Source organism: Anabrus simplex, chromosome 1, assembly GCF_040414725.1.
Source record: "Anabrus simplex isolate iqAnaSimp1 chromosome 1, ASM4041472v1, whole genome shotgun sequence".
Lineage (NCBI taxonomy): Eukaryota > Metazoa > Arthropoda > Insecta > Orthoptera > Tettigoniidae > Anabrus > Anabrus simplex.
The window spans coordinates 277,739,500-277,761,746 of NC_090265.1; the positions used below are offsets into that span (position 1 = coordinate 277,739,500).

Sequence of the window (22,247 nt, forward strand, 5' to 3'; positions counted from 1 at the left end):
CCACTGATCTGCATTTAGGGGAGTCGCCCAGGGGGTAGATACTCAATCTATTGTTTTCCTAGTCTTTTCTTAAATAACTGCAAAGAATTTGAAAATTTATTGAACATTTCCCTTGGTAAATTACTTCCATCCCTAAGTCCTCTTTCTATAAACAAATATATTTTGCCCAAATTTGTCCTCTTGAATTCTAACTTTATCTTCATATTATGATCTTTCCTACTTTTAATGACACCACACAAATTCGTCTACTAATGTCATTCCACGCCATTTCTCCACTGACAATTCAGAAAATACCACTTAGTCGAGCAGCTCATATCCTTTCTCCCAAGTCTTCCCAGCCTACACTTTGCAACATTCGTAATGCTACTATTTTGTCTGAGATCACCCAGAACAAATCGAGCTTCTCTAGCACGGGAGTTGGGTATATGTGTCGTCTTTATCATCATTTCATCCTCATCATGACGCGCAGGTCGCCTAAGGGAGTCAAATCAAAAGACCTGCACCTGGCGAGCCGAACATGTCCTCGGACACTCCCGGCACTAAAAGCCATACACCATTTCATTTCAAGGGTACCGTCTAGAGGAAAAACTGTATCTTACACAAAAAGTGGCATTCGGAAAATTAGTTTTTCTTCGTGTCCCATACAACATGTGTACGTTTGTCGGTCTAATTTTGACACCATGTATACAACAGACCCTCTATTCACCTAATCGAAAGCTTTCTCCAAATCGATTGCCGTGGTTTGCAGTTTGCCCCGTTTCTTTCCCATATAGGCCTATTTATCCATATTGTTTTTGTTACTATTGTATTATCACTCGTTCACATTTGATTTCTGAATCCTGATTGGAGTCCCGACAAGTTTGAGCACCCTTCCACAGTTCATTCCCTCTATGGACGGTATCTTACTTAGTGCCCTATGGGTGGGAGTGGTAGAATAACATCCACAGTATCTCCTGCCTCTCGTAAGAGGCGACTAAAAGGGGCCCTAGGGGCTCGAAATGTGGGAGCGTGGGTTGGCAACCAGGGGGCCCTAAGATGAGTCCTGGCATTGCTTCCACTTGTACCAGACTCCTCATTTTAATCTTTCCTATCCGACCTCCCTTAGTTAACTCTTGTTCTTTTCCAACCCCAACGATATTAGGACTACGAGGCCAAGGAAATCCCATTTTCACGCCCTTCGTAGTCCTTCTCTTTCTCTGGCTGATGCTTTCATTTTTCGAAGCGTCGGACCCCTTCCCCCTCCAATTATGTATAGAGAATGGTTGTTCAGTTGTACTTCCTTTTAAAATAATAATCACTACCACCACCACCTCTTAATTAGTGAATCTAGCAATGTTACCCCTCTATAGTTACTTGGATTTGATCTTTCACCCTGTTTCTTACAGTATATACTGTATATAGGACAGGTAGCTCCCTCCTGCCATGGTTTTGGTTATCTCGCTCCATCAGTAATCTTAGACCGTTGGCGGTTAGGAGCGCGCAGCTGTGAGCTCGCATCCGGGAGATAGTGGGTTCGAATCCCACTGTCGGCAGCCCTGAAGATGGTTTTCCGTGGTTTCCCATTTTCACACCAGGCAAATGCTGGGGCTGTACCTTAATTAAGGCCACGGCCGCTTCCTTCCAACTCCTAGGCCTTTCCTATCCCATCGTCGCCATAAGACCTATCTGTGTCGGTGCGACGTAAAGCCCCTAGCAAAAAAGAAAATCTAATCACATAGGCTGAGTGGACCTCGAATCAGCCCTCGGGTCGAGAGAAAAATCCATGACCTGGCCGGGAATCGAACCCAACCCGGGGCCTCCGGGCGAGAGGCAGGCACGCTATCCCTACACCACGGGGCCGGCTAATATAGTTTCAAGGATTAAGTTATACTTAGCTGTTTTTTAAATTAATGCTATTTGTTTGGGGCGCCGACCTAGAAAGATCTTTTGCCCCTAATTGCACCATAAACATGTAAGGAACCTGGTGTATTTTGTAAATGGCGGAAGTGTAAAATGTTGAATGTGAGGAGAGAAACGATAAGGACGACATAAACACCCAGGCCAGGGATATTACTCCCCCCCCCCCCATGGCACTACAGCCCTTGAAGGGCCTTGGCCTACCAAGCGACCGCTGCTCAGCCCGAATGCCTGCTTATTACGAGGTGTCGTGTGGTCAGCACGACGAATCCTCTCGGCCGTTATTCTCGGCTTTCGAGACCGGGGCTGCTATCTCACCGTCAGATAGCTCCTCAATTCTAATCATGTAGGCTGAGTGGACCTCGAACCAGCCCTCAGGTCCAGGTAAGAGACCAGGGATATTAATCATTTACAATTAAGAACCCCATCCGGCCGGGAATCGAGCCCGGGGCCACCGAGCGACAGGCGGACGCGTTGCCCCCTACACAGCGGGACCGGGCTTCTTAACTGTTCATTCCACAATTCATTGTCAGTACCTGACATTGCTCCTGCTTCCCCTTTTAGCTCCTTATATATTAATTATTTTACTTCATCAACTGAAATTTGCTCTTCTAAATTAGTCAGGGTACTTTAGTTCCCTCGAAACACCAGTACTTGCTATATTAGGTTTCCAACTATCCACCCCATTTGACAGCTGTCTGAAATGTTCTATTCATTCGACATGACTTTTATTCACCTGTGTTGTGATTTTTCTTTTCAGTTAAAACGTTTTGGTAATAATTTTTAACAACGTCATTAAATGTAGCTGGAATCGATTTGTGGGATTCAGGCTTTTCATATGGTCAGCTTTATGTTATTTTGTCCAGAGTTTAGTCACAAAAACAATCTGTACATTCTAGTTCATACTGGATACTATTTACAACGAAGCATTGGTATGGTATATCAATGGCTGCAGAGGGTAAAGAGAGCCTACCGTGGCAAATAAAAAATACTCTCTATAACTCCTCATATATTACAATTCCCAAACACGGCCGTAATCAAGATGACCTACCTATCAAACAAATTATCTGTAAAAAACGATAAGAACTAAGAAGTTCCGAATTAATTCGAATTTTAGTTTTAACATTTATATTTCAAATCCATTCCTTGAGTGATATTTAAAACTGTTCAACGACGTTTAGTTTGTTTCTCTCATTTTAAGCCCTCACTCCTCTGTTCAAGTAAAATGTTTGTCAACATAAACTGGGCCTGTATAATACAAATCCATTCTTGAGTTTTGGGTATCAGAATCGCAGAGCTGAACGCTCTAAGACAGAAGGGTCCCTCGTTAAAACTATATACCGTATCTTAATGACTTTATCTTACCTGAGCAAGGAAGAAGGTCAGGAGAGCTAGGATAATGAAGTTTGTCCCCCCTGCGAAGTCGGTCAGCTTGTCGAACTGGAAAGTGGCAGCTAGAGCGAAGAAGATCAGCTGCATGGTGACTGTTACAATGGCACTAATGGCGAGATGGTGCTCGTCCAGAACATGGACTGCCATTTTTTAGCTCGGGACCTAGAACATCATGAAACAATGGAGGTAATTAGCGCTATTCAACATATTAGTCACTTTTTGTACTGAGATAGATGGTTAAGAACAAAACTACGAGACGCAATTGGATGTACTGAGCGAAAGGAGGGACTAGTAGAGAATGGTTTATGTTGAAAAGATACACTGACTGACAGAGCAAATGCAACACCAAGAAGGAGTGGTCAGAACTTTATGCCAATTGCAGGGTAGACTGACGTCACTGAGGTATGCTCATGATGTGAAATGCGCCGCTGTGCTGCGCACGTAGCGAACGATAAATGGGACACGGCGTTGGCGAATGGCCCACTTCGTACCGTGATTTCTCAGCCGACAGTCATTGTAGAACGTGTTGTCGTGTGCCACAGGACACGTGTATAGCTAAGAATGCCAGGCCGCCGTCAACGGAGGCATTTCCAGCAGACAGACGACTTTACGAGGGGTATGGTGATCGGGCTGAGAAGGGCAGGTTGGTCGCTTCGTCAAATCGCAGCCGATACCCATAGGGATGTGTCCACGGTGCAGCGCCTGTGGCGAAGATGGTTGGCGCAGGGACATGTGGCACGTGCGAGGGGTCCAGGCGCAGCCCGAGTGACGTCAGCACGCTAGGATCGGCGCATCCGCCGCCAAGCGGTGACAGCCCCGCACGCCACGTCAACCGCCATTCTTCAGCATGTGCAAGACACCCTGGCTGTTCCAATATCGACCAGAACAATTTCCCGTCGATTGGTTGAAGGAGGCCTGCACTCCCGGCGTCCGCTCAGAAGACTACCATTGACTCCACAGCATAGACGTGCACGCCTGGCATGGTGCCGGGCTAGAGCGACTTGGATGAGGGAATGGCGGAACGTCGTGTTCTCCGATGAGTCACGCTTCTGTTCTGTCAGTGATAGTCACCGCAGACGAGTGTGGCGTCGGCGTGGAGGAAGGTCAAATCCGGCAGTAACTGTGGAGCGCCCTACCGCTAGACAACGCGGCATCATGGTTTGGGGCGCTATTGCGTATGATTCCACGTCACCTCTAGTGCGTATTCAAGGCACGTTAAATGCCCACCGCTACGTGCAGCATGTGCTGCGGCCGGTGGCACTCCCGTACCTTCAGGGGCTGCCCAATGCTCTGTTTCAGCAGGATAATGCCCGCCCACACACTGCTCGCATCTCCCAACAGGCTCTACGAGGTGTACAGATGCTTCCGTGGCCAGCGTACGCTCCGGATCTCTCACCAATCGAACACGTGTGGGATCTCATTGGACGCCGTTTGCAAACTCTGCCCCAGCCTCGTACGGACGACCACCTGTGGCAAATGGTTGACAGAGAATGGAGAACCATCCCTCAGGACACCATCCGCACTCTTATTGACTCTGTACCTCGACGTGTTTCTGCGTGCATCGCCGCTCGCGGTGGTCCTACATCCTACTGAGTCGATGCCGTGCGCATTGTGTAACCTGCATATCGGTTTGAAATAAACATCAATTATTCGTCCGTGCCGTCTCTGTTTTTTCCCCAACTTTCATCCCTTTCGAACCACTCCTTCTTGGTGTTGCATTTGCTCTGTCAGTCAGTGTAAAATCAAATCAAAAATAAAACAGGCTCATTTGGTTTACACAGTCTGACATTCGATATAAGAAGGGAAAGAACTTCGAGATACTTTTAAATATAGACCAAAAAAATCAAAGCCTTTTCCGTACTTACCGGCCTACTAAGACTCTTGGAGGATTGGAAGGTAAAGGCTTCCGCTGTTCCCAACCTCGGTACTAAGTGTCTCGTATCTATATTTTTGTTTTGACTTCCAGACAGAGAATCGGATGAATCGAACACACATCTACTGTCTCAGGTAGACACCTCCTAAAATATAGACTAAAAGGAAGAAATTTATTTCGACACAAACAGTGAGCAGTGTCGAACTTTGTATAGCCTTACCAAGTCCCATGCCACGACTTTTCGCAATTTCTTGCCCTTACTCTTTTACATACATATAGCCAATACAATAAGCATAGTTCTGTTGTGTTAGGTGGGTGACAAGCTGCGTTTTGATACATTTGTAGCGCACTTCTTCCAAACATACAGAATTCCACATTTATTGGCGAAGTGTAGATAAACCTCCGTGTATTAACTAGCAAAGAAATCTGAAAGATAATGCGTCTCTTCTTTTCGGTTATGCTTGCGTTCGAGAACTCAGACATTTTCAGTCCATCACTTCATTGTGTGTAGATTCTGACATCTCACCTGCCTAAATGGTCTCGGAATGACCAACTGATATACGCAATAGGCGAGCAAAGATTCGTTCAAGCTGAACATATTTGGACTCAGCAAAAAATCTACGGGTTCAACCTATGAATGATACCGTTATGTGTTTAACGTCCGTTGAACTGCAAGTAAGCAAGCTTGTAGTTTTACGTAGACTGTTGATACCGTGATCATGGCCACAGGACCTCCAGTTTTAAGTGGAATCCGAACCACAAGGACGTGACTTTCCAATTCAATAATCCCACATGCTTTGCATGAGATTCGAAACATGGCCCCCTTCAAATGTTATCGATTTTAAGAGCCGTTAGATTGATATACAAATAATAATAAATATAATAATAATAATAATAATAATAATAATAATAATAATAATAATAATAATAATTGTTACTGTGGTTCGCAGATGGGTAGGGAAAGAAGTGGCAGGGCCACAGAACTGGATGAATAATGACCACATAAAGGAAAAACTGGAATATATTTTCTATTTTACTCTTTTATTCTTTATATTTTTGGTTCTTATTATTCAACAAGAAACAATTTGTTATTAATGGTGATCTGCCACCCTTAATAACAATGAACGACCATAACAGATATTTTACAACAGTGGGATAACTCACCGATCTACATCAACAACAAGGAAGAATTGAGCTCCCAATTTCCACATATTCTAATAACACTACTGCACTCTTGTTGCCCTTTTATTTCTCAGGGAAGCCAACGAAAACACACATACGAATGGGGAAAAATCCGTAGCCAGTCAGGAGCTGAGCTTATGCTAAAATGTACAAACCAAAATCAAGTTAAATTCGAAAGGATGGCAAACATTTGGAAAATAAGCCAACACACAAAGAGAGGGGATGCTGAAAGGCACCAGGCGATCCCATAGCGCGGCAAAGAATAAAGCCTAATGGGGAATGAGGCCCAGTGTAACAGAGGATAACCCCATACTATCTTATGACTAGAAGGAAGGAACATTAACGACCGAAAAGAAATTCTATTTAGAAAATCCTAATCACAAGAAACAAAATTTGTGATAAGGGAAACGAGGGTACACACTCGTGCTTCCTTTTAATGCTTTTCACCTAGTAGGGCGGTTTACCTTCTCTGCTTGAAAACCTTAAAGAAACTTACGTGATACAGAAACAAATGAAACACTAAACTTCCTACATTAACACTGAAGGTAGGTACGGCACGACCCTAAACAATATATTCAAAGCAAACACTATTATCTTCCCTGAGCCGCTAGAATCTTCTAGAATCACATACTTTAGGATGAGAAGCCTACCTTACTTGTTGCCCCAGCACGCCACCTGCCTCACGCGAGGGAAGAACCTCGTCGGTCAATCGCATTCTCAAGATAATGTTTAGCAGGCATCTGGTCCCCCTTACATAGTATTTAGTAAGTGCTCTGGCCATTTAAACATGGGTTCATCCGCCAAATTAAAAAAAACAACGCGCGGTCAAAATACCATCTCGCATGTGCACGTGGTTATCATTTTTGTAAATTCATCTTATGCTCTCCACGCTCTCTATTTGTCATCTAAAGATGTCTTGCACACGATCCGCGCACTATCAGCTATTTAAAGAACTCAGTTGCTCGTGCACGTGCTCGTGACTACTGTCAAAAAAGTCAAAGTACGTGCTCAAATCAGCCATCTTGTGCTACCTCTTCTGTCAAACCTGCACACATGAGCGTGACAGCTGTCGAAAGACATGCGATCTGGCTAATTTCTACCTGTCAAGAATTCAAAAGTCGTGCTAAAACCGTTATTGCTTAAACGTGATGCTACCTCATCTATCTAAAACACATTTTGTAACATGTCTCTTCCTGGCAAATAATTCAAAAGACGTGATACAAACCGCTGTTTTATCCTCATGTAGCAACCTCATCATTACGGAGAGAGTTGACTGTGCGGTTCGGGTCGTGCATCTGTGAGCTTGCATTCGGGAAATAGTAGGTTCGAATCCCACCGTCGGAGACCCTAAAGGTGGTTTTCTATGGTTTTCCATTTTCACACCACGCAAATCCTGGGTCTGTATCTTAATTAAGACCACGGCCGCTACCTTCCCAGTCTCCGCCCTTTCCCATCCTTCCATCGCCGAAAACCTTTGATGTGTTAGTGCGACGTTAAACAAGTACCAAAAAATAACCTCATCTGTCAAAACACGTGCTCTAACACGTCTCTACTTGCCAAAAATGTCAATAGGCGCGCTCTATGATAGATGACAAAACACACGCACCTGTCTATGACATTTCAAATCTGCCATCTTATTTTCATGCCCTCTGTCGGGAACCTCAAGAACTCCCACCAGCTCATGTACTGCTCTCTACATTCCCAAATATCCATGATAAGCTCGAGCGTTAGTAGGCTCCGACAACTGCTGGACGCAGCGGCTCTCCGCTCTTGGGCTATCTCCGAGCCTGTGGAGAACGGGGGGTGGAGGAAGGGGGGCTGTTGGGGAACGGGGGAATGCTTACCGGTCAGCGGTTGATAATTTTTAGAAGGAAGAGTTCAGCCCTCTTCCCGTAAAGCATAAAGCTGACCTGACCGATGGCCTCCTCAATGGAATCTGTGAGGTCAGGGGAGTAGATTAAGACGCGCACGTAATGTGCGACAAATGTCAAAACATTCGCACCAGATTCTGACAGCAGTTAAATTCACATCCGGCATCTTGTACTAGTGTCGATGATGCTCAGCTCTATATTCTCCACTGCTGATCGATAGTGATGCTCTCTACATCAACTTCCCATCTTCCCCACTCTCTACCTCGCACCGTAATATAAAAGGGAACACTTTGGAGTCTGAGGAGGATGCAGAGTCGGTCTCGGCCCACAAGTGGCCAAGGCTGGTCCGTGGTCCGGCAGCTCTGAACATTGACCGACCAATTGACCGGAGGGATGGCCACGGCTCTAACGTGGCTCTACGCCTCTGTATTCAGGAGACGGAGAGCGGTTGGTCCCCCTCCGTCAGTTGCCCTGAGAATAGTTTTCCGTAGTTTTCCATTCTCCTGCACTAAGGCGAATGCCGGGACAGTGCGTAGTACAGGCCATGGCCGCCAATTCTCTCACCTTCGCTGCACACCTCTTTCTCCGATACAAATCTGGCCTGAGAGACGGCACCTTCGTCTAGGAAGCCTGCCTCCCCCTTCAGGGTAGGAATAAAAAAGTTAGTAGTAGTAGTTGCAGTCTGTTCTCAGGCAGACAGCCGACTGCTGGTCTCCAGCAAGTCTCCGCTCTCGGGACTCGATCCGAGCCTGAGGAGAACAGGGAACTGTTGGGGAAACCAAAAATGCTCACTGGACCAGCGATTAGCAGTTTTTGGTGGACCGGTGAAGGGTCATTGGTCCAGGAGAAGATGTTATCTCACCTCTATTCCAAAACTGGTCACTAACCTAACCGACGGGCTCTTCTACGGAGACTATGAAGTTACGTTGCGACTGTTAGGTTAATTTATGATGTCTTGATGATGACATGACTTTGGTGACGTCGGAGGTAAACGGGATGTAACCTAATACCTCTGTCAGCTCCCATTGTGTTGAACCGGCTTTATGTATTTACTAATCTATATATATATAAAATAACTTGTCCTGACTGACTGACTGACTGACTGACTGACTGACTGATTCATCATCGCCGAGCCAAAACTAGTGGACATAATGAAATGAAATTTTGAGGACACATATTTAGTACAATGTAGGTGCTCGCTAAGGGGGGTATTTTTGGATATTCCGTTGCTAAGGGGGTGAAAAGGGGGGTGGAATTTTAAAATGAGTGTATCTATATCTCAAAACTTTTAAAGTTTACAGATGTAATATTTGGTATTTAGAATCTCCTTTAAAAATAAGGAAACACAAATTTTTTTGTTTTCGGAAAATCCCAATAGGAGGGGTAAAAAAGGGTTGAAAACGGTAATGAGGACACTTACATCTCAGAAACTGACGATATTACAGACCTCAAAATTGGTATTTGGGAACTCCTTTAAAAATAAAAACACGTATTTTTTGTTTTTGGAAAATACAATTAATGGGAGGATGAAAAAGGGGTGAATTTTTAAAATGAGAGTATCTATATCTCAAAATTTTAAAAGTTTACAGATGTAAAAATTGGTATTTAGAATCTCCTTTAAAAATAAAGAAACATATATATTTTGTTTCCGGAAAATCCCAACAGAAGGGGTGAAATGGGGTGAAAAAGGTGTTGAATGCCTTAAATGAGGATACTTATATCTCAGAAACAGAAGATATTACAGACCTGAAAATTGGTATTTTGGATCTGCTTTGAAAATAAAGAAACACATATTTTTTGTTTTTTGGAAAATCCATTTAATGGCGGTTAAACAGGAGTGACAAATAAGGGTGAATTTTTAAAAAGACTATATCTACAGTATATCTCAGAAACGTAAAATGTTACAGACGTAACAATTGGTATTTGTAATTTCCTGTAAATGTAAAGAAACATAGGTGATATGTTTTTGGAAACTCCACTTAAGGGGAACTAAAAAGGGGATGACATTTTAAAATGAGCATTTCTACAATATATCTCAAAAACTTAACATGTTACCGAAGTGAAAAGTAGCATTTTTATCTCTATTAAAATAAAGAAACATGTATTTTTCTTTTGTTTTCCGGAAACCCACTTAGGTGGAGGGGTAAAGGTAACTGAAAATGGGGTTGAATTCTTTTAATTAGGATAATGATATCTCAAAAGCTGAAGATGTTACAGACGTGAAATTTGGAATTTGGAATCTCCTTTAAAAATAAAGAAATACGTATTTTTTGTTTTCGGAATTCCACCTAAGGGGGGATTAAAAAATTAGTTGAATTATTTGTATTATGATACTATCTCAAGAACGAAAGATTTTTCAGACGTGAAAATTAGTATTTGGAATCTGCTTTAAAATTAAAGAAACACGTATTCTTCGATAATCCAATGAAAGGGGGGGGGGCGTGAAATATTGAAAAATTAATTAATTTTATGAGTATACATACACCTAATAAAAACTGAAGTTGTTACAGATGTGAAAATTGGTATTTGGGTCTCTCCTACAAAGAATAAAGCGTTTTGGGGGAGAAATCATCTTGGGGGAGGGGCGGGGGTGAAAATTCCTTTTATGAGGACACATTTCTCAAAAACTGAAGATGTTAGAGTCGTGATAATTGGGATTTAGAAGATCCTTTACTATTAAAGAAACACGTATTTTTGCCGGAAAATTCACTTAGATGGGGGGGGGGGAGTGTGTAAGCAGTGAAAAAGGCGAATTCTTTTTATGGGGATACTTATATTTCAGAACTGAAGGTAAAAAGTGTGAACATTGGTATTTGGAATCTCCTTTAAACATAAAGAAACACTCCTTCTGTTTTTTTTTTGGGGGGGGGGGGTAAATCAATTTAACGGCGGTGGGGTGAAAAAAGAGTTGAGACTAATTGATTTTACTGTTCATAATGTACGTATTCTGATCATAAACTCATCATTTTTAATCTTTCCTGGGTTCGTTTTCAAGAACCATCTTTTCCTTTGGAGAACATAAAGTCTTATTCCAGTAGATTCTCCCGGCATATAAATAACAATTTAAACACATTTGAAATAAACGATAGGAATGAAATTGACCGTGCAATTGTTCACCTCTATAATAAGGTCAGTAATGCACGCATGTATATCATTCGTGTCGCCAGAAATGTTGGGCACTTGCCTACGCGCGACGATGGTGCTGGTCACATTGTTATCAATAACAATGGTAATAATGATGTTATTTGCTTTACGTACCACTAACTACTCTTACGGTTTTCGGAGACGCCGAGGTTTCGGAATTTTTGTCCCGCAGGAGTTCTTTTACGTGCCAGTAAATCTACCGACACGAGGCTGACGTATTTAAGCACCTTCAAATACCACCGGACTGAGCCAGGATCGAACCTGCCAATTTGGGGTCAGAAGGCCAGCGCCTCAACCGTCTGAGCCACTCAGCCCGGCCAATAACAATGACAGCAGATGTAATTTACCGCCTGGTAGCTGTCGTGCGGGCCGCGCTGGAAATGGGTCCTGGCCGGGTAATAGCTACGAATGCAGTCCGGCCGCGGTTCAGTACCGCCAAGGCACCCAATACGTCACCACGCCGGATCTCCTCAAGGATTTGATCTATATTTTAAAAAACGCTCAACTGACCGGGTGGAATGCCTGGACCTAGCCCGGGAAGAACCAAATCGATTGCTGGAAAGAAAGATTGAAAAATGTGAGGAATTTTGCCGTAATCTCACAGAAAAGGAGTCAGATCGCTAATTTTGACGGATTCTCTCTCAGAAAACGAGTCAGATCGCGAATTTCGGCAGATTATACAGTATATAAAACGTTAAGCATTCTATTATAAATGTCAGTATAATACCGTAGCGAAGCACGGGTATCTTGTTAGTTATTAATATTTAGCTTTCATGACTTCATGTCATCCCTTCACGTTAAGTTTGGTGGCAGAAAAGGCATCCGGCCGTAAACTTGGGCCAAATTTCTACCATTTGCCGAACCCAAATAAATAGGAAATTAGGCTAGTAGGAAGAATATTTAGCTTTCCAGATGATGTATTTTAAATAGCCTTCCAGGTTATTAGACCGCGACGAGTACATACTGTGGGCTTACAAGGAAAACATATCAAAACAATGCTAAAATGAGATATGAATGGTGTTAAGTCCAATACATTATTCTCTACATGCAGGTAAAACGTACTCAGTCGTCTTACAGTTCCTTAGCAATGAAACCTTCAGAAATATCTAAGTAGATTATACAGGGTGAAGCGTAATTCGCGCACTCGGGCGTCGCAGCGCGACTCCTCACATGCCAGCAATAAAAAAATGTCTCTTACAAAACTTCGTCTTGCGAGTATATCCGGTAGAAAACGGACGTTAAAGAGTAGCAAAATGGCAACACTGTAACCATATGTAGGGTAACTATCGCTGTCAGCACGTCCCCGTCGTGCTGTACAGTTGGTGCAGTGGGTAGAGTTTTTGGTTGGCATGCAGGAGGTCGATGGTTCGATCCTGGGTTGAGGCGCATCTTTTATTTGCTAATTTCTATCTGACATTACCTACTGTGATACAGTAAGACACCGTTTCTAAGGTCACATGCATCCTACATTTACAACATAATAATAATAATAATTGTACCGGGCAGTACACCTCCACGCCGCTAATTTAAAATGTGCGCCAATTGAAACTCCTCTGCTGGAGGAAGTCTGAACTTTATTGACGGTATTAATTTTCTACTTTCTCAGAAGATGTCACTACCTGGAAATTTTGGAGTTTTTGAACTGTGTCATTTTCGACGTATTTTTGTTTTGCTTGTAGTAAGAAGTGTGAACTTTCTCTTCTAGAGGACACTACTGAAGATCAACAATAGTGCACCCTAGTGCGGAGTGAAAGAACTGTTCTTTTGGAGAAAATTTAATTTCAAAAGTTTGTTCTTTGCTAAATTTCTTTCAGTCATTGTTTAAGTTGGCAATATTAACCCTTTCTTTCCCCTTGTTTTGAATTTAGCCAATCCCGAATTTCTTGAATTAATTTTCCACCAATTATATGTTTCTTCTTCATATTGTGTAGGGGTTTCCTTGGTTAGCCAATAAAGTTTTTGTGGGAGGGTGTTCTCATTCCCCTAACGCCTCGAACTTTCCGCGAGAGTATATAAACTGCTGATTTTAGGGTCTCCGGGCCACTTCTGTTCCATCTTTCAGTGTGTAAAGTACATAGCAGGGGGCGGGAAGCGCCTCTTTCGTCGGCTGCGGTCAGCAACAAGGTAATGGCCGATTAATAATTTATTTCTTTGCTAGCTCAGCAGTTTAACTCTCGGGGCGGGTCCGAAGTTTTTCCATTATGTAACCTTCATTAAAATGTAAAGAAACTTGTATCTATTCTATCTTTTAAACTACATATTGGGATAGAGAGTGCTTAACCCTCTCGAGCTCCCACTCATATTGTTTTGAGGTGAACTTATTTTCTCAACCTATTCTTCCTTAACATTATGTAAATTTGTTTCTTTTCTAAAGTCACCTCCGTAGTATGGGGTTAGCCCTTGCATCAGCGGCCTAGAGCCAAATTAGGTTTTGAAACAAATACATTAGGAGTGCAGATCGCCTCCTCTCAAATTGTTATTTTAGAGGTCATGTAATTACCCTTTTTCATTTAATAGACCTCAGTAGGTTGGGTATGTTACCCCTGTGTCTATGTCCAGAGAGGACAACTTGAAGGTGGAGTTTGGTGTGGCCTTTGAGAGGCTTAAAGTTTGAGAGCGTGTGGCTCGTTCTTGAAAATTAAGTGTTGTATGCCTCGAGGAGGCTTTTCTGTGTAATTTGGAGCAAGTGCTCTGGAACATGAATGGGGTTTTCGGCCCCTCTGGTAAAACTTATTTTGGAGTAAAGTTGGGCTAATTGCCCTAGAAGTGTGTATTCGGGGCTCGAAGCCCAAATACTGTAAATACTGTAATTGCACCTTTTGTTGCCTTGCTACTCTGTACCTGCCGTAATTGTTATTTCTTAATTTTGAAAAGAAAATATAACCTTGTTAAATTTTAAATTAATTTTACTTTCGTAGCTTGAGACCTGTTCACCACCCCGCACCTTCTTTCACCTCTAACTACCACAAAAACACGGTAACAATAATAATAATAATAATAATAATAATAATAATAATAATAATAATAATAATAATAATACATTGAGATACGTACTAAACAGCATGCGGTTACCAGACGCAACACGCAATGTTGAAAGGCAGAATTATTGGGACCATGGTGATAACACATACAAATTGTAACCCAGTTTGGGCATTATTCGCAGAGCACGTTGCTAGGCCTACGGTAACGTAAGGCTCTAACGAAATGTAATGGACCTGAACGAGGCAAGAATGATAGTTGGTACTAATCTATGGGTCCGCCTCTGTGGTGTAGTCCGATTCCCGGCTCTGCCACGAAATTTGAAAAGTGGTACGAGGACTGGAACGGGGTCCACTCAGCCTCGGGAGGTCAACTGAGTAGAGGTGGGTTCGATTCCCACTTCCCCTATTTGAAGGCCACGGCCGCTTCCTTCCCTCTTCCTTGCCTGTCCCATCCAATCTTCCCATCCCTCCACTAGGCCCCTGTTCAGCATAGCAGATGAGGCCGCCTGGGCGAGTTACTGGTCATTCTCCCCAGTTGTATCCCCGACCCAAAGTCTGAATCTCCAGGACACTGCCCTTGAGGCGGTAGGGGTGGGATCCCTCGCTGTGTCCGAGGGAAAAACCGACCCTGGAGGGTAAACAGATTACGAACGAACTAATCTATGGGACCATTGGAGGAGGGTACAAAGAAAACAGGTTTCACATCTAGTAGATGAAGTGGTGCGAATAAATTCACGCCCACGACGTGGAAAGGACGCCTTTCAAAGCTGACCAATGAAAACGATTGTTCGTCCATTTCTAGGATCGTAGTATGTAAGTGCAAATGGTTTCTAGAGGACCCACTGCAATCGCTGTTGACGATTAAGATGCCAGATACCATACCACCTGGACTACATTTACGAAATAAAAAACCCTGCGTACTAACCCAAAACTGTACAAACCAACTGTACAATACGTACAGTACAAGTTATGCCTGCTGACAGAGGTAGTTACCCTACATGTGGTTGCCAGATTGCTGGACTACATTTACATTTCAACGTCGTTTTTCTGCCGGATATACTCGCAAGATGAAATTTTGTAAGAGACATTTTTTTATTGCTGGCATGTGGCCCGAGTGCGCGAATTACGCTTCATCCTGTATAATACACAAAATTCTGTGAATAGTGTATATCACTTCACGTGACCCGCATGAGAGTGTTCATTGGACCGTACTGCATGCCGACGAATCTTACTTGCAGGAACAACTAAAGAGGGCTGTGTTCAAACAGGGAGTAAACGCCTAAGACAATACAGCCTGCATCTAAATGTTAAGAAAACCGAGTTTCTGGAAACTAACCCGAGCACACACACCGTCGCAACCATTGGTCAAGACCTAGTGAAAACTAACTGCTTCCAATATTTGGGATCCCACATGCAAAGTGACGGTGGCATTAATCAGGAAGTACGAGCCAGAATTCAATAAGCATGGTTTAGATCAGTGGTTCCCAACCTTTTGTGGCCCATCTCCCCTTTCTGGAGGTTGACTAACACCTATCGCCTTCTTTTCATTTTCATTCGATGCTTAATTTTAATTTGAAGTAAAGTGTAAATAATAAAGCAGTTTTATCATTTTAAACAATGTTTCTACCGTATATAAAAGCAACAAAAGCAGTTTTATCCGGTTACTCTTAAATAAAATAGTAAAAATTAAAATGTACATTTTTACATATTTTTTACGAACAAAGAAGTGAAATATTTAACTAAGATCATTGACGAACATTTAAAATAAAAGGAGTACATGTTTTCATTTTACGGCCAGTATACAGTATTCGGGAGATAGTAGGTTCGAACCCCACTGTCGGCAGCCCTGAAAATGGTTTTCCGTGGTTTCCCATTTTCACACCAGGCAAATGCTGAGGCTGTACCTTAATTAAGGCCACGGCCGCTTCCTTCCCACTCCTACTCCTTCCCTGTCCCATCGTCCCCATAAGACCTATCTGTGTCCGTGTGGCGTAAAACAATTAGCAAAAAAACATTTTAAAATTGGAATCTCGAAAAATTGAGAAACCTGAGAGTGAAAATTTGAAAAAAATAAATGAAAGTTTGAAAACTTTGTTATTGTTTTATTTTACCTATTCAATGGCTGCCTTGTGCTTGGTGGATTTCAGTTAAAGCTTGAATGTCCGGCTTCATGTTCGTCAAGTTCAGGCACAAGTCTCCTTTGAGCAAATGCCCAACTTATTTCTTTGTTTTGTGAGGAGCTGGACAACGGAACTAAATCCATTTTCAACTAAATATGTTGACGGGAATGAGATGGTAAATGGTTCAGTTTTCCCCCACAGTTGTGGATAAGTGTCCATAAGCTTCACCCAGGCTAACTCGAAACCGCTCTGCTTGAAAATGATTTTCGCCTCACATTTATACTTCACCTCCGTGGCTCAGGCGGCAGCGCGCCGGCCTCTTACCGCTCGACGCCGTGGTTCAAATCCCGGTCATTCCATGTGAGATTTGTGCTGGACAAAGCGGAGGTGGACAGGTTTTTGTCCGGGTACTCCGGTTTATCCTGTCATATTTCATTCCAGCAACACTCTCCAATAACATTTCATCTATCAGTCATTTATCATTGCACCAGAGGAGTGCGACAGGCTTCGGCAGCCGGCACACCTCCTATCCTCGCCGCTAGATGGGGCTTCATTCATTCCATTCCTTACCCGGTTACAGATCTAGAAACTCCGTCTGCAAAAAATTATCAAGCTTATCCACAGTTTCAAACGAGAATGGATCTAGAATCCAATCCGGAATTTGTAACCTGGTCAAATCTTCAAATCTTGATTCCATGTCAGTTTTTAACTGGTCAAGGTGATCAGTAAAAATTAGGATTTTGTCTTTTGGGAGTTCAGGAGTCTCGTTATCTGACACTGAACACTTTTTAAAGGTCGAAAACTGAATCAGTTTTTTACGCCAATATTTACCTTGTGAATATCAAACTTAGCGATGAATGATGAAATAATTCCTTTGGCCTTGATAAGGTTAATCTTGTTTCTTTCTAGCCTTCTATGTACTTCGTTCATTTTTTTCAAAAATATCTGTAAGGTACGAAAGTTCTAACTTTCGTTAATTCAAATTCTCACTTAAAAGAGGATCAGACGTGTCGAGAAATTCAGTAACCATATCAAATAATTTGAAGGAACGGCGCAAACAGTTTCCTTTGGAAAGCCACCTCACGGCCGTATGTAGAAGCAAGCTTTCGAATTTTTCATCATTTTCATGGCAAAATTGTCGGAACAGGCGATCATTGAGGGAATTAGCTTTGCTATAGTTGACACCAGGGATTCATGCAGGACACCACTCAATTTTTTGGCAGCTAAGTGTTGACGATGAATGACACAGTGAACAGTGATGACCCCTGGCACTTCTGGGCTAGAAACCCAGCATGACGACCTGGCATGGGAGGAGCACCGTCTGTAGCGCAAGCGCTCACGTTTGTTTGGGGAATCTCTTTTCCTCAAAATATCGTGCAACACTTTAAAAATCGACGATCCCTTCGTATCAGTGATCAAAGTTCTAGCAAACAACATTTCCTTCGTAATTTCCTTTTGTTCATTGATAAACCTCACATAAGCTAATAAAATTGCGTTGTTATCAATCACAGTTGATTAATCAATATGCAATCCAAATTTATTTTTTTCCAACAAATTGGTGAGTTTGGATTCAATGTCCGTGACCATTTCGTCATTTGCCTGGAAACAGTATTGTTGCTCAAAGGAACCGATTGACTTATGTTATTATTACTACCCCCTCACCTAACATGATTTCAACAATCCGGTAAAACAAGATTTTCGCCAATTGTATGAGGTTTTCCACATTTAGCGATAAATAAAGACACCTTCTAAGAAGCAAGAAGACCTTTGTCAAGATCGGTTGCTCGTGTTTTAAATAATTCACTCACATTAGGCTGTTTATCAGCTTTAGCTTTGAGATGTTGAAAATAACTAATTTATTTACTCACGTTATCACTGTGCACTCTTGATACGGTAAATTACCTTCATTCGCAAAGGCTTCATTGCTTCATTAGTAGTAAATCTTTTATCTCACAAAAGACCACGTAGAAACTGCACATTTTGCGGTGACGCGATAAAACCGAATTTTAAATACTCAGCTGAGTATTGACGACACTTCTTATTTTTTGAATCCATTCGAATGAACTTCTACACTTCAAAACAAACGCACAAATACAGAAAAGACACGCACAAAAACTAATGGTGAGGCATACAAAGGCTAGTTAAAAGTGAAGACGAATGTAGATCAATGGCAAGTGTTTTGTAATGTTAGGAGGGGGAGGGGGTTGAGTCGCCAGTCGGCAGAGCTGAGCAACAACAGGTGGAGGCTATGGAAAGAGGTGAGTGCAGTGAACTCGCCGGCTGAGAATAGCCAGTGACCCGTGCTACCCGGTGACTTCTACTGTACAGTACTATTTTGATTTTTCCTCCTCTGAATACTCATCGGCCCCAAATCGCCCACCACTTATTAATTGCCCCCCTCATAACCCAAATCGCCCACTTGGGGGCGATCGCCCCCAGGTTGGGAACCACTGGTTTGGATGAAGGGGAGGAACAGGATACTTTACGATAGGCGCCTGTCGGTCCATTTCAGATCAAATATGTACAGCACTCTAGTTCGTCCAGCAGCGTTGTGTAAGGCCGAGAGCTGACCAGTCACCGAAAGCGCTCAGTGCCCTCTGCACACCATGGATATGCCTACGTTACATTGGTCTCTTGGTGTTCCACTTCTTGATTACACAACCAATAACACGATCCGGCAGAGGATTGGAGTTGTTCCCATTCAAGAGAAAATGCTGAAAGGTTGTCTGAGACGGTACGGCCATACCCTGAAAGCGGCAAACGGCACTGTCGCTTGTGATACATGTAATTTCAATATAAATTGCAAGCGCCCACGTGGAAGACCGAGACAACGGTGGCAAAACACCCTAGCTGCAGACATGAAAATTGCTCAGCTGACAACGAACGTTGCGTCTGATCGCTTAAAATGTCATTCGTCGATCCGAAGAGTGGGCCCACCATGCGCGGAAAAAAGTTGAAGAAGAATAATTTTATAATGGCACAGTGAATGTTTGAGTTACTGTTTGTGAGTTTTATGTCTAGAATATTCCTTATGATTTTGAGTTTTTTCCCCTCAGTATTTTCGACGTCTGCTTTCCTGTTCTATATTAGTGCTCTCGATCCATACCCCGTTTTGTATTGTCTTACAAGGGGAAGTCACAGCTACGGGGTAGCCGATTTCTTTCGTCAAAAACAAATAGATACGTATCCGAGGATTGGCCTTTATTTAACAAGAAAATGGCCCCCTAAATTTAAGAGCCACAAAACCAGTTGATAATTCCCTTGCAAGCATATGTAACATCGCTGATAAAGCGGTCAGCAAACCCATAGAGTTTGTAGTGCGAAGTTGAACGAGCGCGCTGTTTGGCAAAAGCTAGATTGTTTGGCACTGTCACTACTGGAACTTCCCGATAAACTGAAGTATATACTTCTCTAAAGGAAAATTCCAGTCTCCTGTACAGCTTGTGGCTATATTGAGAGATTCATAAAGGGCAGTGGAGTATCATTTCACAGGTGTGTTTCTTTGAAATTTATTTCCGTGCGTAGAAAATAATACTTTCCGTGACACTTATTGCCATGTGAACTGGCCTGCTTGGGCTGACTTCGCGACTGATTCCCCTGTCGGCGTGAATGAGATTCTTTGGATCTTCCCTTGAAGACTGACATTAATGTTTTACGAAATATAAGTTGATGACATTTTCCTTTCATGAATGGCCATGCTTTTGAAAGCGAATATCCAGAAAAAAACATGTGCATGATACCGAGCGATTGGCTGCAGGCTTTAGGTCACGTAGCTGTCAGCTTGCATTCAGGAGATAGTGGGTTTGAACCCCACTGTCAGCAGCCTTGAAGATGGTTTCCAATTTTTACACCAGGCTGTACCTTAATTAAGGCCACAGTCATTTCCTTCCCACTCCAAGCCCTGTCCTGCCCCATAGTCATCGTAAGACCTATGAGTGTTGGTGCGACGTAAAGCAAATTGGGACAAACAAGAAAATAAGAAAAGATGGTCATGATAGCCTAGAACTGTGGTCCGTTTGTCACTCTCTGTGTTTATTTATAGTATTAAAAACTATTGAATATATTTTCTGTATATACAGTTTGTTGCTTTCCCTTCGTACAGTACGTGCAGCCGTCCCCATTCACACCTTACCAGATTTTAAAATTTAGATATTAGATGTGCAACATCGTGTGAACATCTGAGTCCTTTACTTTCGTCAATATTATTCCCTTAAATATAATATGGGTCTATATACAACCATAATAAATTATTGACCGAGCGAGTAGGCCGTGCGGTTATGAGCCGTATCCTGACGCCCCATAAGAGACAATCAGATATATATTTGCCATGTTAAAAAATTATATTGAGATAAATTTCAGTCAGGCAGTGTAAAAGTAGAAGATTGCAGGATAGTTGAGACCGGATGTCCATGGAGACATAAAGTCGCTGAATATTGCGCGATGCTGGCCTGCGATCGTGGGAAAGGTTCAGCGTTACCAGAAGTTAGCACATCTCGGCACGTGTAGAAGACGTTGGCCAAGAGGAGCATTCAGCCAGTTAGGAAGCGTGGGTGTGGCCAATATGAAGTCTGGACTGCGCGAAAAAATCCCAGGTTGAGCAACATGGATATCTGCGTGAAGAATGCACCGATATAGATGAATCAGTTCTGTTATTTGATGGATTTCCACAGGTCCGAAGGTGAGAAACAATTAGTAATACGCTATAGCAATTATCTGAGTCATTTTTAAGTCATCAGGAGTGTGTTTAAGGTTAATTTTAATTAATATAATATAAAAGCTGAAGTCGGGAGCCGTGTTATCTTCTTATATAACAAGGAGTTGGCCTACATACCATGTACGCGTGTAGGGAGCTCCAATGTAATTACGTCCATTCAATATATAATAAGAAATTTGAAAATATTATTGAAACATCTTGTGAAGTCCATCCTCACAAGAAGATGATGTTTCTTTATCAGCATAGTACCCGTCTCTGCTCGGATACCACCACCACTTGTAGACCTCCTCGATGATTACAAGACCTCTTGAAAACACAACTCTTAGCTCTGACCATCACACTAAGACCACTTCTTCCATTTGATACATCTGACTGTTACATATGATCTGCACAATATGAACTGAATACCTCTCCCCACCGTTGCATCGACTTATATATCTCGCGATGACGACTCATCTCCCTACTCACTGTTCATCCCTTCCACTTCCACATACAGTAGCTGGCGAATACTGACACTTGGTCGCAATCACGTGCTCACGCACTGATGTCATCAGTCATGTGTCGTCTAAGCGTACCCAAGCGGATTCAGAATGACTATGCTGAATGCGTCACCGGGAAATCTACTTGCACAGTTAAACATAGCCTCGATTGCAAAATACTATGCCAGCTCATCTAGCCAGAGTTACAAGCCACAGCATGACAATATGAAACCAACAAATCTCACTTACTACAATACAGAATAATTACAAACAAATTTCACTTAACCTATGATTAAATACAATAACATACGTGATACCTAATTATTACAGTCTAAATGATGAGAAACAGAATATATAAAATCTAATGAATCGGGTTAATAATAATAATAATAATAATAATAATAATAATAATAATAAATACTGAATGGAATCTGTAACCTTGTTGTACGGTTACAACACATTTACTTTGGGAAACGTACAGCGTTACGTGTAAGAGACATACGAACAGCTTCCACAGTGTTCTCGAACATCACATGTAATTGTAACCTGACTAGGTGGTTCCATACTAAGGAATCAATCAGAGAACAGTGACGCT

General features: G+C 42.5%; 1 protein-coding gene across 3 annotated transcripts in view; it reads right to left on the reverse strand.

Moving 5' to 3' along the window:
* Positions 1–22,247, reverse strand: part of LOC136887044 (uncharacterized) — a 245,888-nt gene that overhangs the window by 51,371 nt on the left and 172,270 nt on the right. For all 3 annotated transcript variants that reach the window (XR_010861930.2, XM_067159754.2, XM_067159755.2), the window contains exon 2: positions 3,262–3,450. Coding sequence is in view for 2 of the 3 variants with exons in the window: in XM_067159754.2 (XP_067015855.1) it covers positions 3,262–3,435 (174 nt within the window). In the remaining variant the exon portion in view is untranslated. The remainder of the gene's footprint in view (positions 1–3,261; positions 3,451–22,247) is intronic.